At 31.8% G+C, this 14,757-nt stretch overlaps 1 protein-coding gene and 1 long non-coding RNA gene across 3 annotated transcripts; both read left to right on the forward strand.

Moving 5' to 3' along the window:
- Positions 1–711: 711 nt before the first annotated feature.
- On the forward strand, positions 712–4,721 carry LOC107925180 (uncharacterized). Of its 2 annotated transcripts, none has more exons than XR_001691913.2 (8): positions 712–1,141; positions 1,623–1,649; positions 1,738–1,793; positions 2,979–3,060; positions 3,467–3,500; positions 3,608–3,624; positions 4,043–4,121; positions 4,448–4,721. It is a non-coding gene; the product is annotated as an uncharacterized lncRNA (long non-coding RNA). The 2 variants fall into 2 exon arrangements; XR_001691914.2 differs by having other exon boundaries at positions 767–1,141; positions 1,732–1,793.
- An 8,659-nt stretch (positions 4,722–13,380) lies between these two features.
- On the forward strand, positions 13,381–14,470 carry LOC107925172 (protein RALF-like 34). Its single transcript, XM_016855774.2, has one exon. The coding sequence runs from the start codon at positions 13,855–13,857 to the stop codon at positions 14,251–14,253; it is 399 nt and encodes a 132-aa protein (XP_016711263.1). The 5' UTR covers positions 13,381–13,854; the 3' UTR covers positions 14,254–14,470.
- Positions 14,471–14,757: the final 287 nt, after the last annotated feature.

Consider the following 14,757-nt stretch of genomic DNA (forward strand, 5'->3'; position numbering starts at 1 on the left):
ATTTCTTATATAATTGTAAAAGAGATAAAATTAATTTTAATATATTGAAATTATGATTATAGTTTAAATTATTTAAAAGATAATAGATAAACTTTATATATATTAAATGGTTTAGGATTTAAGGTTTACTTGAGATTTGTTAAATGATGAAATTTTATATAATCAATTAATGCTTCTATATTTAAAAATATTTAATCTAAACCATTTGATATATTTAAATATTAGATTTAAAAAAATTGATAAATAAATAAAATAAAGTAACAGATCGATCTGGATAGGTAACTATCTATTTTGGATAGGACCAAATTATAACAAATAAAAATGAAATACAAAAACTAAAATCATTCCACATCGAACATCTAGCAAAATAGTTATATTTTAGTTTGAAAGAAATATCTCTAATAAAATAGAGATTAGATTGGAAAATAATAATATAAAATCATGATTAACATCTCAATCTTTAATAGAAATTTGATATGTGAGAGATTGATTGCTTACATTGGATAATTCTAACTTAATAATTAATTATAGCCATTTGATATTTTGTTTTCTTATTAAAATATATGATATTTATTTTGAGAGTACTTAATTTTTTTTATAAAAATCTAATTTATAAAAAATAGTAATTATAAATGTTTTATAAAATCATGTAACTAATAATTTTTAGCAAAGAAAATAAAAGATTTTTAGCAGAACAAAACGGCGTCATTTTATTCAAAATAAAATAAAATATTTTCCTTCAAAAATCACACGTTTTATCCCCAAAATTTTCCCCCATTAAACCCCTAATTTTTCCCCCTAAAATCATTTTTTTCCCTTCATCTTAACCCATTTCAAATTTCCTTCCTTCATTGATTTTTATGTGTTTTTTTATTTTAAATCTCTATCTCTCTGCAACATATATCAGTTAAAGCTTTAACTTTTATACCCAAATACAAGATTTTGATTTTAAAAAGCATCAGTCTTCTTTTGTGTATAAATCACGAGATTTGTTTGGTTTCTAAGAAAATATTTTATTCGTGTTTGATTTGAAGAGTTACCCAATTGATACGCGATCGTTGACACTCTATAAAGTCTTAATTCCACCTCTTCGTTTCATTTTCCTGAGAAAATGTTGGACTTGATGGAAAATCCCAAGTTGGTAAGTATAAGCTCTCTGGGTTTTCTTCATTTTTTCCCCTTATTTACTGTTCAATAGGTTTTTTTTTCATCATCATAATCAATCGTTTCATTTCTAATATAAATCCTTGAAAAAAATTTATCTTCGAATTTGGGGATAGGATCTTACTGGTTTGGCTTCAGCAATTGAAGATGAACAATAAATTTTGGACTCTTTTTTTTTTTACTTTTTTCCCATTTGGGTTATTGGAAAATCAAATACACTATGGTATATGATTTAATTGTTTGAATCCCCTTCAGTTTTTTTATGTAAGGGTTGATCTGATTTTTACTAATATGAATAATGTTTGTTATAAAAATAGTAAAGAACAAAGTAAAATATATATATTATTTTTCGTTGGTGCCTCTTATTCTTTCTACCATTTCAGGTTCATTTTTGTATTCTCATGTAATTGTATTCTTGTTGGGGTTTTTTTTTAAAAATATATATATTATCTCTGCAGGTGTGGAACCAGAGCAAAGAGGAAAAGGTGATTTCGCCCCCCTACATTTCATTTTATATTACAGAATTTATCATTTCCAGATCTTTATTTACTGTTCTTATCTTTAAAGGAGCAGGGGAACTAAATTTTATAATAATGGAAGCAGCCTCGTGCAGTCTCGAGCTTTGTGAGGTTAGTCCTGACTCTTAAGCTATTTTTTACTTGCTTCTTCAACTGATTCTTTGCTTTTACATTTTTCTATGCATTATTTTATTTTATTGATAGCATGAAATAATTTTGCAATTATTTGTCTAGCTAGATGGTTTTCGATTAAGCTCCTCCTTTTACCTTGCTTTCTCATCATTGGACTAAGTCCATTTCCTAATTACGTTTGCTTAGAAAGATAGATATGTGAAACTAACGGTTATTTGTGGCTGTGTTGGTCAGTGTTAAGATAAAGCGTTGAAATTTTAAAACTTCTATTGACGGTAATTAAAGTTTAAAGGGATATGATTTTGATAGTAATATTTCTTGCTTTAAAAGAATACAAGATAAGATATTCTAATTGCAGATTAATTTGGGTTCATTTCTTGTAGTACAAATTTAATATTTGGTTAATATTGGCTTCTGAATGAAGTTTTCTCATTTCTGTGTATCTAGTAGTTAGGGATTTTCTATATAGTTATCCTGACTTTGATTTATTTCCAAATGCCCATATTAATGTGGCCTAGTGGCCTAGAGTCCTGTTTTCTTACCTTTTTCTTTTATTGTTATTAGTATTTATTCAACCATTTGACAAAGAACATCTAATAAGCTCAGGACTGATCTTGCACATGGCTTTCTAGAGATATTCTAAAGTTTTAGAAGGATCACTTGTCATCCTGTTGAAGCCTTATTGAGAATGAGCCTTAGATTGTTATAGAATTCACCATTTTACATGAAATCATCACTCTTTAGGAGCTTGAAATTCCTAGATATAAACATAAATAAAACGTTACAAATTTAATGTCGAAATTCAAGTCTCATCAATATTTTTGTTTCACTTATTAAAAAAAAGTTATAGATTAAGTCTTTCGGTTTGAGATTAGCCAAGATTTAGTGGAGCTACCAGCTTTAGATATGTCGGAGCTTGTTTCATGTTGTACTCATCATATGATATTTTGTACTGGCCAAAGTTTGAGGTATACAACCGTTGTACTGGCCTTGCTTTATTGGTTGCCAAGGAGGAAAAAGTTGGAATCCTAGTGCTGCACTTGTACAAAATAAGTTTTCATTCATATTTTCTATCCAACATCCATTCTTTGGTCACAAAATGATTAAAATATATATGATTAAAATCATAGACTTCTTTTGATGTTTTTGTCTTATCAAATCTAGGATCTAAAAGCAAGAGAGAAGGAACTTAAAGCAAAAGAGGCAAATGTGAAGGGGTAATTTGTTGTTGGCTGTTTACACTCGAGTAAGGCTGGCCCTTGAATAATAAGTGTGGTGCTTCCGATTTATTTTTGCGGTATTCGATATCAATTATGATAAGTTGTTCCTTTTGCATTGCAATTACAAATTATACAGATTTTTGAAGTAATTTAAATATTGCTATCTTGGCACAAAAAAATCAAAACCATAGTTTTTGAATCTGAATTTCCTATTCATATTTCAGTTTAGTTTTTCTGTCTGAATGCTTGTAAAATATCTTTATGTTCTGTAGTCTTTCTATTATGAAAATGCTAAAATTATGCAATGACTTGATTCTTATATGTTCGGATGCAATATGTAATTGTGTTGTATGTAAGGTGGTTTTGCTATTCATTTTGCTTTTAGATTAATTTGTCCTTGTAGTAACTGAATGTTAACTTTATATTTTGCAGGAATTGAGAAGGAAAGAGGATGCAATAGCACGAGGTAGGTTCTTTTTTATTTTTTATCTTGATGAGTCCCGAGTTTATCCATTACCAGTTTGATTCTGACATGAGCTCTTGCCTTGTTCTTGGCATCTGGAATTGTAATAGAGGACAAAAATTGTTAGGTGAGTTCAAGTTCAGGTTTTTCTGTTTCTTTTGAAAAATCTTTCACCAGTATAAAATGGAATGCTTGGATGTTGGTTTTGGTTTGGTTTTGTTCTTTTTCCCTTTTTTTCTTGCTCTTCTTACATATAAGTCTTCAGTGAGTCTTTCAGTTAAAAATGTGATTTGTATTGGCTTTAATGTTCATTTTTTCCTTATTTGGTTTACAAGTAACTAAAAACTGTATCTGTCAAATTATTGCTTAGATTGTAGTACTTTGTGCAATTATTTCTACTGTCTTAATTCCAATGATTATAAATGTAAGTCGTATGATTCTTTGGTCACCCATCAGCACCATATGTGGTACTGCAAGGGATATTGACTTACTTTACAACTTGTTTCTCAGTTGTTTATTTTAAAATTTTCTTCTGCACATTCCAGGGATGCATGGGACATGGCTGTTGAAATTTGCCTTTCTCAGCTTCCATTGTTGGTTGAAGATCGTAATGCAGAGTTCCAGGTGTGTTTTTCTTCCAGAGTTAAAACTTACTTGAATGTAAATTAAAGGTTAAGGATTTAATAGGAGTAATATAGGGATCTATGGATTTATTTAAGGGTAAATTTTAAGATTTTTGGTTGCATAAGCCCTTGAATTTATGCTAAAAGTGGAATTTATTATAATTTTATTGATTATTTTGAAAAATCTAAAGCCAGGAAAAAAGAGAGAGAAATAAATATGTATAAATTATGTAAGTTCTTTGTGTAGCATTTTAAGAACTTCAAAGCTCACAGATGATTTGTTATACTCTATATGAGTTCATTGATTCTATGTTTTTGCAATTTTAGGTATGGTCATGGGTGCAGCAGCTTCAACTGAAAAGTACTTGTGCAGGTCTGGAGTAAGTCAATCAAGAAGCTCTGCTGGAATTAAACTGACAAGTAATTGTAGTTTGCTTGTAGTTGAAGTTTCTTATAGTGAACATCATGTTGTTTATTTGGTAGAAGTTTCAAAAATTTTACTTTTTAGAAGAAAGTGTATTGTAGTCATTAGATTGGGTTTTCAAAGATTGATTATGAACATTTTAATTAAATGAAAAGTCCTCTTGTTAATGTTTTTGAACTCAAAAACAATTTAAAATGTGTCCATTGTTAGGTTATTTAAATTTTGTATGATCATTTAAGGTAAGAATGAATATGAAATGATTAAAAAGGAAGTTGAAATATATATGGTCTTTAGTGGCGTTTTTGGGGAAAGCGTCGCTAAAGATCATGTCTTTAGCGGTTTTTTTGGGAAAACGTCGCTAAAGGTCATGTCTTTAGCGGCGTTTTTGGGGATAGCGTTACTAAAGGTCATGATCTTTAGCGGTGTTTTTTGGGAAAGCGTAGCTAAAGGTCATGACTTTTAGAGGCATTTTTGGGAAAGCGCCGCTAAAAGTCATGACCTTTAGCGGCATTATTTATAGTGGCGATTTTTGCGTTTTAGCGGCGTTATCTATAGCGGCGATTTTTGCGGTATTTATAAAAATGACACAAATTGTTTTAGTGGCGCTTATAAGCGCCACTATAGGCCTAAAAATACGCCGCTAAAAACTTGTTTTGCTGTAGTGTTATATTTATAAATATAGACTTTGAAAAAGATCGTTCTTTTATTTGTTTTCTTCTTTATTCTATTTATTATTTACTTCATAAAATGTTATCTCATTGCACTTTTACAATTCCATAACCATACTCATCTGATTTGGATTTGGTCATTTGGATGTAAAAAGAAATAAAAGCAGATATTGTTGAAGGGAATCAAAGTCATGTACAACCTCTCTTCCTCAACCATTCGGTTAGACAAAGAGTTTCAATATTTTTTGTCAATAAAATTATAAAACTAATCCTCTCCGAAAAGAAAGTTAAATTTACTTATAACGAGACTTCAACTCAAGTTCTTTGGTAATTCTAAAGCTTTTTACCAAATTTTTCAATCTTAAATGACAAGAAATTTATATACACCATATTTGGTATGTTTTTTTTCACTATTTTTTTACTTTAGGTAAAATCGTTCTTATATTTCTTGACAAAGAAATTTTATTATTATTTTAAGATTTCTTTACATTAGTTTTTTTTCTTATTTAGATATATTTTACATGATATTTGAATAATTAAATATTTAACAATTAAATTCTTGTTACTAAATATGTTTGAATTTTGATTAAACTTGTGATGAAGAGTGTTATTAACTTAGTATTATTGATTAAAGGTGTAACACCCCTAACCCATCTCGATCACCAAGATTAAGTTACAGAGTGCTACACTACAAATAGAACAGTTACAAACCTTTAACAGATAATTCAAGTCGAAAATCATTATCTATAATTTTATAAGTCATTCAGAACAAATTTAAACCTTTCCTGAGCTTAATACGAACTTATGTGAGCTCTAAAGTTAACCTGGGATCAAACAAGGGCCAAATTACAAAGTTTGAAAAGTACAAAGCCAACATCGTTACGAGATTTTCTCCACATCGTGATGTCACGAAATAGTATGTCACGTAATGTCTAGCCATGTTATAATCAGTTAACTTGTGGTGCATTTTTAAAAGGAATCTAGGCATTTTTGGAAGGGATATAGGCATTTTTGGCTCAATATGTTTCATATTAATCGAAGATCTGTCTCTTAGATTTGCAATGCACTTTGAACTACTCGATTTCGAGTTCGGGAACTCAAGTTATGATTGTTTTAGTGAAGACTATGCGAGCAGAATTTCTAGATGGGATTAATACGAAAATTACAAGTTTCAGGCTTTTAATTTGAGTTTAAATAATATTGGGTTCAATTTTTAGACTTATTTATATATATGAGCTCAATATTATATTTATTAAATTTTATTATTTATTTATTCCGAATTTTGGATTTTTTAGGAGTTTTATGTCAACAAGAAAGTTTAGTTTAAATAATATATGTACTTAGCTAGCCTATATAAATGTCTCTTCATTATACACAATTGATGAATTCATTCGTTATTCACTTTGAACTAAAAAAATTTACTTTGAGTTTTCTCCTCAATGATTTCTCTTGAGTTTTCTTTTAGAAGAGTTTTAACAATCTTATCAGATTGTGGGGATCATCTTCAAGTTTTTTCTTACTAAGTTTTCTTTCTTTGAGAGAAAATTAGAGTCATTTAAAGGGGATTGTGAATTTATTTGGCTTCCAAGACTCCTTAAGACTTTTACATGCCACTCTCAATCTTTTCCATCTATCTTGTTTTATTGATTTGTTATTGTGTTATGTTCTTTTTCTATATTTTATTACTTGTTTTAATTGTTTCTCTTTTAATTCTTAAATCTGACTTAGATTTGTTTGTGTTTCAAAATGAATCAAACTCCAAGTTCTACTTCATTCGTCTAGAGCCCTAGGCCAAATCCGCAACCTGAAGAAATTTACGATTTTGTTTCGTGTGCGTCCTTATCAAGGATAGTAAAATATCTTCCAAAAAATAAAAGGACAAGTCATTTTACATAAAACAAGTTTTCTCGATTTACCTTTATATTAACTTAGCTCATTTTCAGGGGAGGAGCCAAAAAAATTTTTTAGGGGGGGCCGGATGAAATTTTAATTTTTTATAGTTTATATTTTTATAATTTGTAAAGGATTAAATTGAATTTTTATAATTTTAGGGGGGGCAAAGTGCAATTTTACTTTTACTAATTTAAAATTTTTAAAAAATTTCAAAGGCCTAAAATGTAATTTTCCATTTTAGGGGGGCCAGGCCCATGCCAACCCCCCTGGCTACGCCCCTGTTCATTTTACTAAGCCAAATAAGGAAAAATGATGAAAATATTTTTCGTAAAATAAAAAAGTGAAACAAACAAACATTTAATCTTGAATAAATGAAGTTCACTTCAAGGTTGTCGAGACTTTATCTTGAACACTAGTTTTGAGAGAGTTTGGATCAAAAGGTTTTTGAGACTTGATCTTGGATGGTTGAGTCTGCTTTAAAGATTGTCGAGACTTAACTTTAAAAATAAATTTTATCTCCTTTGTGTCGATGCAACCGAAACGTGAAGAGCTTTGATTTAAGGGTTTATGGGACTTGATCTTGAATGAATGATTCCACTTTAAGAGCTTTTTTGGACTTGATCTTGGAGAATGATTTTAGCCTTATTTCTCTAGACCAGACAAGATCCAAAAGTAGCTTTCTTTATAACGAATTCGGCTTCTTTTTTGGACTTGATCTTGGAGAATGATTTTAGCCTTATTTCTCTAGATCAGATAAGATCCAAAAGTAGCTTTCTTTATAACGAATTCGGCTTTTTTTTTTTTTTTAAGTTTCTAATCTTCAAACTTTTTATGTTTTCAAAATTTTTTTTTGAGATTTTGAAGAAAATTTCTAATCTTTAAAACCTTCTCTCTAGACTAGTTGCAAATTTCCAGACTTCTAGACTTCTAAAGTTATGTTGAATGGTTTGGCACCAATTTAAGAAAAATAAAGTTGTCTTAGAATACAACATTATCATATGAATGGTTTACAAGGAATAAACTTTCTTATTTATTATTTAACTCATATTAATTTAAATAATTAAACATAATATAATTTTTATAAAAAATTATAAAAAAAGTAATTTCTTGATTTATAAATAATTTAATTAAAAATTAACATTAATGACGCATGAAGAATTTTGATTTGCAACTCATTTCAAATATTAATCTCAAAACAACCACATCTTGAAAAAAAAAGATGCAATATTGAAATAAAAACCTCTCTTAATTGGCTAAATTAGCCACATATGTTGGGTTTTTTTTTAGTTAGGCTTATAAGTCATATTTTCTTTTAAATTTAGGAAAATAGGCCGTTTTTGGAGAGAGAAACGGGAAGCGCTCCCAGCTGGATGTTTTTCCTTTCTCTCTCCCAAGGTTAAGGTTTTTAATATTTTTAGGTTTAGGGTTTTTGGGTTTAGGATTTTTGATAAAAACTAGGAAATTTCAAAGGTAGTTTTGAGGAGTTGGGGATGTGATAATGCACCTCATAACACATACATTTTATATGTCGTGGTGGGATAGGACCGTTGATAAGTCTAAATTATATAGACTTTTATAATACCTTTTTAATTAGAATTCATGCAAAATTTGAGCATTTGGATAGCTAATTATGTAATTTTGGTTCATATTGAGACATTGGGTATAATTTAAGTGAAGTTTGTAATTTTACATTGTTTCATTGAACTATGCTATATGATAATTTCTTTGTTAAATTGTTGCAATATAGAACATTAAAATTACTCAATGTTGGGAGCAATTGAAGAAACATATAAGTGGGTTGATTATCCAATACTTTGGATGATAAAGAAGATAAATTAGGCTCAGAAATATTGCTTTGACCCAATTGAAAGTTGTTGCTGAGAAGGGCTAGTTTGCTAACTAGTTGGGTTGTCAAAACTGTCCAACAAAGGGGAGAAAAACCCAATTCGGCCAAGGCATGAAAATCAGCCCAAATTAGGTTTGAAATATTTTAATTGAAGGTCCTTGCATGTGTGAAAAAAATTAGAAATCAACCTCCAAGTAAACCTCTGAAAATCGTCCAACCCTTTGCATGACTCATGCATAAAATCAAGCAACCACTCAACCCTCACTCCACAACTTATGGCCGGCTAAGCAAAGGAGAAATCCAAGGGATCTCCATGCTAGTTTTACTAAACTCCCAAGTCATTCATCTAGTATAAATAGCACCTCCGTCTCCCATTTCATTCATCTTTCAATTCACCTTTCTATTATCTTTCTCTCATCTTTCTCCCTTCCAAGCATAAGCCATCCATTTCCCCACTTCCCTTTAGCTATAATTTCCTTTAGGAAAACTCTCTTGGCCGGCTACATTGAGGAACAGTTTGCGAAGGAGAAATCATGAGAATTGGAAGAAATCACCACAATCAGTCTTTAGAGAATCGCTAAAATCATTGAGAGTTCCTTCTTCCTTATTCTTTATTTTTATTCTTAGTTATTAAAATATGTTTGTAAATTTTTTAATATTTTTCCATTAATGACGGTGACTTAATTTTGTTTTAGCTAGAATGATTGCAATAGTTTGATAAAATTCATTTTGATTCATGCTTACGATGTTCTGTGCCTCAGTCGTTCATGCTTCCAATTAAAATCATTCATGTTATTCATGCATAAAAATATGTTTTGATGCATTAGAATTAGTTGATCAATCCTAACCATATGGCGATTAATGGACGCGATAATTTGAAGGTGCATCTTAATTTAGATCCTAATTCGATTAAATCAAAGGTTTGTAATAACTCGAGAGAGCACTATTACCTTACATAACTTTAGGTTTATGTGATTAAATTGTTTCAAACCTAATCCATCCTTATTACTTCACATAAATTCTAAGGAATCCTTGGTAAAATATGGACATAGAAATATACATGTTTTTTTTAAGTATAAGACTTCGAAAAAACTTATATGAGATTCCAAGTCAATGAAAGATCGAGTTGCTATGGAATTTTTTTTGGAACATTGTTAAACATGATGATAAATGAATTGATTCAAGTATTGTAATTGTTCTAGCTTATACATGTTATTATTGTTAAAACTTGTGAAATTGCTGCTAAAATTATTTCATTGCATTTAGGTTAATTCGTTTGCATTTAGTTAATTAAATTAATTTGATCCATCACTTCAAAATATTGTGTTTTTTAACCAATTCTTAATTTTTTAAAACTATCAATTTAAATATAGTCTCTATGGACACGATAACTCTTTTACTTACTTCTTACTTGATAATGATTGTGTACACTTGCACATTCCGTCGCAAACCAACCATCACCTCAAAAACTCATTTTGAGAAAATCTGGTTTCAGGGTGATTTTGCTTGATAAAATCAAGGGTCGAAGTCTAAGTGGAGGTCCCAGTTGATGACTGTGATGTAGTCACAGGTTCGAGTATAACCAAGGGCTAGTTGATAATAGTTACGCGGTCATGAGTTCAAGCTTTTTGGATATCCCGTAAATGATGCCTTATATATACCATACATAAGATTGATGCCATAATCATAGGGAAAAGCGAAGGGATTTTTGGTGTAAACAACGTAATTTTTTTCTCTAATTCCATGCAATCTGTATCTTTAGCATTTTATTCTTATCCGAAGGCTGACACCGAGGTGGACACAAGAAGACTCTCAGGGGGAGAGCAAATGTTCAACGAAAGTAGAGGTCAAACTCTGGTCAGCGTGACAACAGTTGTAATTATTAATGGGTTGTTTAATAATGGCAAGCGATGTTAGCCCGAAAGGATATGCTTCGAAGATAATGGTCCTATCTCGGTAAGATAAATGAAATGTGCGCGGCTCGAAGCGATATCGCATCACCCATGACTCAATAATACCTCGAACATCAATTAAAAAATTTTAGCAACAGAATTTTTTAACACGGAGAAGTGTTCTATAGAGGAGGGATGGAAAGGTTGTGAGAGATGATGTTTGAGAGACAATAAAGCATGGAGTAGAAGACCCCTTTTATAGGCATGAGGGAAGGGTTGGATTGTAAAGTAGAAACTTCTCGTAGTCGACAACGTGCTGCAAGACTGCCATCTTCTAGGAATATATTCAAAATATGTTTAAAAACAGTTGAAAAATTGGACGGACACGTAATTTTGAAGAAAAAGGTTAGAGATAGTACGCCCAGGTGGAGTGGAAAGTGCGCAATTCGCGACAAGAGGTGCAAGTGAAAAATCATGACATATTTACGAAAGAAGACTGGGCTGTGGACGATAAAGAAGTTTTTCTGTCCACATACTTGTGTTGCGACAAGTACAAGTCAGGATCATCCCAAGCTAGACTCTGACATGATTTCTGACATTATTCTACCAACGGTGAAGGTGAATCCCAAGATTCCCATCCTAGGATTTCTGAAATTATTCTACCGATATTAAATATGGCTTGCCAACAACTCTGAACCATGACAAGTATTCCAAACAGGCCGCCATGTTCGCTGAGAAAAAAGTTTACGGATGGGTAAGAATTCTATCTTATGATCCCAAGCCTCGATATAATCCTTGTGAAGCTTTCGCCAATCCTCATCATTCTTCCTCTGCATGTCCACCTTATGTAACTCCTTTAAGTCTTGCGGTGTCGGCAGAATTTGTTGCCGATACTCGAACTATTGCATCACCCAGTCCGATTCATGCATTTCCATTGTCGTGTACATTGTTAACGGCACCTTTGTGTTCCACATCCCCTGATTGCCCAACACTCCTGATGGGATGCAAAATATGATATCTGTGTCTGTGTATGGTATCCATTCAAACTAAAATGCACAATTGTAAATTTCATTATGTACAAAATTTTATTTTTACAAATCATTGCATAATTAATATAGTTTCGAAAGAATAAGTAATTAACCTCGGCTTCCGAGTGTTGATCTAAAAGCAGCCTAATATCTTCCAGTCCCTTGGGTAGTCCCACGTAACTTGGCTCATAGTTTCACCTGTAAAAATAATATTTTAGTTTAAACATATAATAAATAAAAACATTTACTGTACAAACTATGCATTTATTAATAAGTGATTTTTCCCTTTTCATCAATGGAAACATGTGTGGGTCGTTCACTCGGGGACGTAAAAATGATAACCGCCACCAGGCCCACGACTGTAGTAGGAGCAAGCAACCATTGATTTACATCTTATCTGGTTTTATGGCCCGACACAACTCTCGGTATAATGTGCCCAACACGACTAATCCCCAACTCAATTGTCCGCATTCTTTGAAGTTTACTAGGTGTAGTAGCCACCTTATGTGTACCAAATTTCAAGATTTTTCGGGCATTAAAATGCCCTTGATTAATTAAAGGATGAATGCTTGGGCGTATTGTTCTTTGACGACCTCAGTCGCGTGCAGAGAAAACTTATCAAAATTTTTCGCCAACTAATTCATCGATATCCGGCCACCATCAAACTTGTTCAGGACCTTCCCCAATAATGCAGTCCAGAGATCCTCTTTACCGGGAACTATCGTTGCTCCAGTGACGACCGACCCATCCATCAGTAGACCGAGTTGTAACGCCACGTCCTCTAGTGTGATTGTACACTCGCCATATGAAAAATGAAAAATGTGTGTCCCGGGCCTCTATCTTTCCACCAATGTGCTGATGAGTCTAGGATCGAGTTTGTAGCCCCTAAGCATATGAGACGTATGCAAGAATCTTGCCTCTTACAAGTAACCAAAAATTTCGGTGATCGGAGGCTTTGTCAAATTATGCATGAACGCCTCCAAAACACGATCATCCGCTTATTTATAATGATAAAAAATATTTTAATTAAAAAAATAATTTAAATTTAACTTAATCGAAAATAACGAAAATTAAATTTTTATCTTACCATTATTGCTTAAGCGGCAGAAATGTGATTATCGTTGAAACAAATTAGAAAGGTTGCCATTCGTGAAAATTTAATCCGAACGAATAAAATACACAATAATTAAAAAAAATAAGATTTTTAAATGAGAATACTGAAAAATTAAGAAAAAAACTTGAGAAAATTGAGAGAGTTAAGAAATTAGAAAGAATTGAGAGAATATGATCTGAGTGAAAAATAAATAAATTTGGGACATATTTATAGGTAAAGAGAATGATTATTGCCCCCTTTTAAATTTTTTATCATTACACGATCAATGTTTAAAGAGCCATTAGATTTGACCATTGAGAAAAAACGCGCCCAACTAAACGTACTTTCTATCTCTATCTTATAAAAATAACCTAGCTAATTAAAAAAAAAAAAAAGCTTATAAGCCCAATTAAAAAAAAGGAGCTAATTTAGCCGTCTTAATTGCAACAAAATTTCATTTTGAGAAAAAAATTGTAAAGAAAATCAAGGGGCCCAATGTAGTTCGACCACGTCAGGCTAGCGGCCAGCCGCGTCCATCTCCATCATCACCTCCATCGCATGTGCACCATGTCCCCCTATCATAAACATAATACATCAACGACCTTGATTGAATCAATAATGCACCCACAAACATCACAAAATCAACGGCAAAAGCCAATCTAAAACCATGGAACGCTACCACACAGAACATGATCAATTCCATTTGATTGGTTCAAGAACCGAAGCACGCGTTAATGGAGGGCATCGATTGAAAGCACAGCTGTAAATCAATCATCTCTGTGCACATTGTGACCCCATTTGTCCCCTTAAACCAAACCCCCAAACCAAAACCACTTCAATTATTCTCTTCTGCATCCAAAACTCTCCTTGCAAGCAACTTGCTACTGAGAATGGCTTCTTCTTCACTTCTCAGCAAGCTCCTTTTGCTCCTTTTCATATCTTACATTGTGTTGTGGAGCTCGAAAGTGGATGCCCAAGTTGAAGAGACAAGCTTGAAGCTGATGAGAGATGCTTTGGAATGGCCCCTTTCTGTGTCACTTTACAGTGACTTAAACGACAATGAAGGTGAAGAAGAGGTAGATGGTGAAGAGGAAACTGGGCATAGTCGTAGATCTTTGTTTTGGACGAGAATGAGGTATTACATTTCGTACGCGGCGCTTTCTGCTAATAGAATCCCATGTCCCCCAAGATCAGGAAGGTCTTATTATACCAACAACTGTTTCAAGGCACATGGACCAGTCCACCCTTACTCTAGAGGATGCTCCAGGATTACCCGCTGCAGGAGATGAGGTTTTCTTTTTTGTTTTTCTTTTTAGAGGATGCTTTGGGTTTGTACTATTTTTATGTGTATTTTGTGAGAACTATGGAGGAATTGAGTGTTGAGGTTTCGGGTTTTGCCATTTTTGTGAGTTTTTGTTTCTTGTTTTAATATGTGGATTAGCAATGTAATTATGAACCTATGATGTGTGATTTGGTTAAGATACTCTTAAGGTTATGGTTATGGTAGTTACTGTATGTCTACATCATTGTGAATTTCATCATTTCATATAATACTTAAAACTACTTTGGTTAAACTACTACTTTTGGTTTGCTGTCACAAACATATTAAATAATATTTAAATTTTAATAAATTAATATAGATTTTAAAACATGTCCTTTGCATTTTCAGTGTGATCAACATTGTTATGTGGCCTAATACTATTAAGAATTTTGTTACCCATTGTCTCTTTGGCATTTGCATCGATAGTACAAACTATTTGAATAAAAATATAATTATGAAATAAAAAATAATA

This window comes from Gossypium hirsutum, chromosome A12, assembly GCF_007990345.1.
Source record: "Gossypium hirsutum isolate 1008001.06 chromosome A12, Gossypium_hirsutum_v2.1, whole genome shotgun sequence".
NCBI lineage: Eukaryota > Viridiplantae > Streptophyta > Magnoliopsida > Malvales > Malvaceae > Gossypium > Gossypium hirsutum.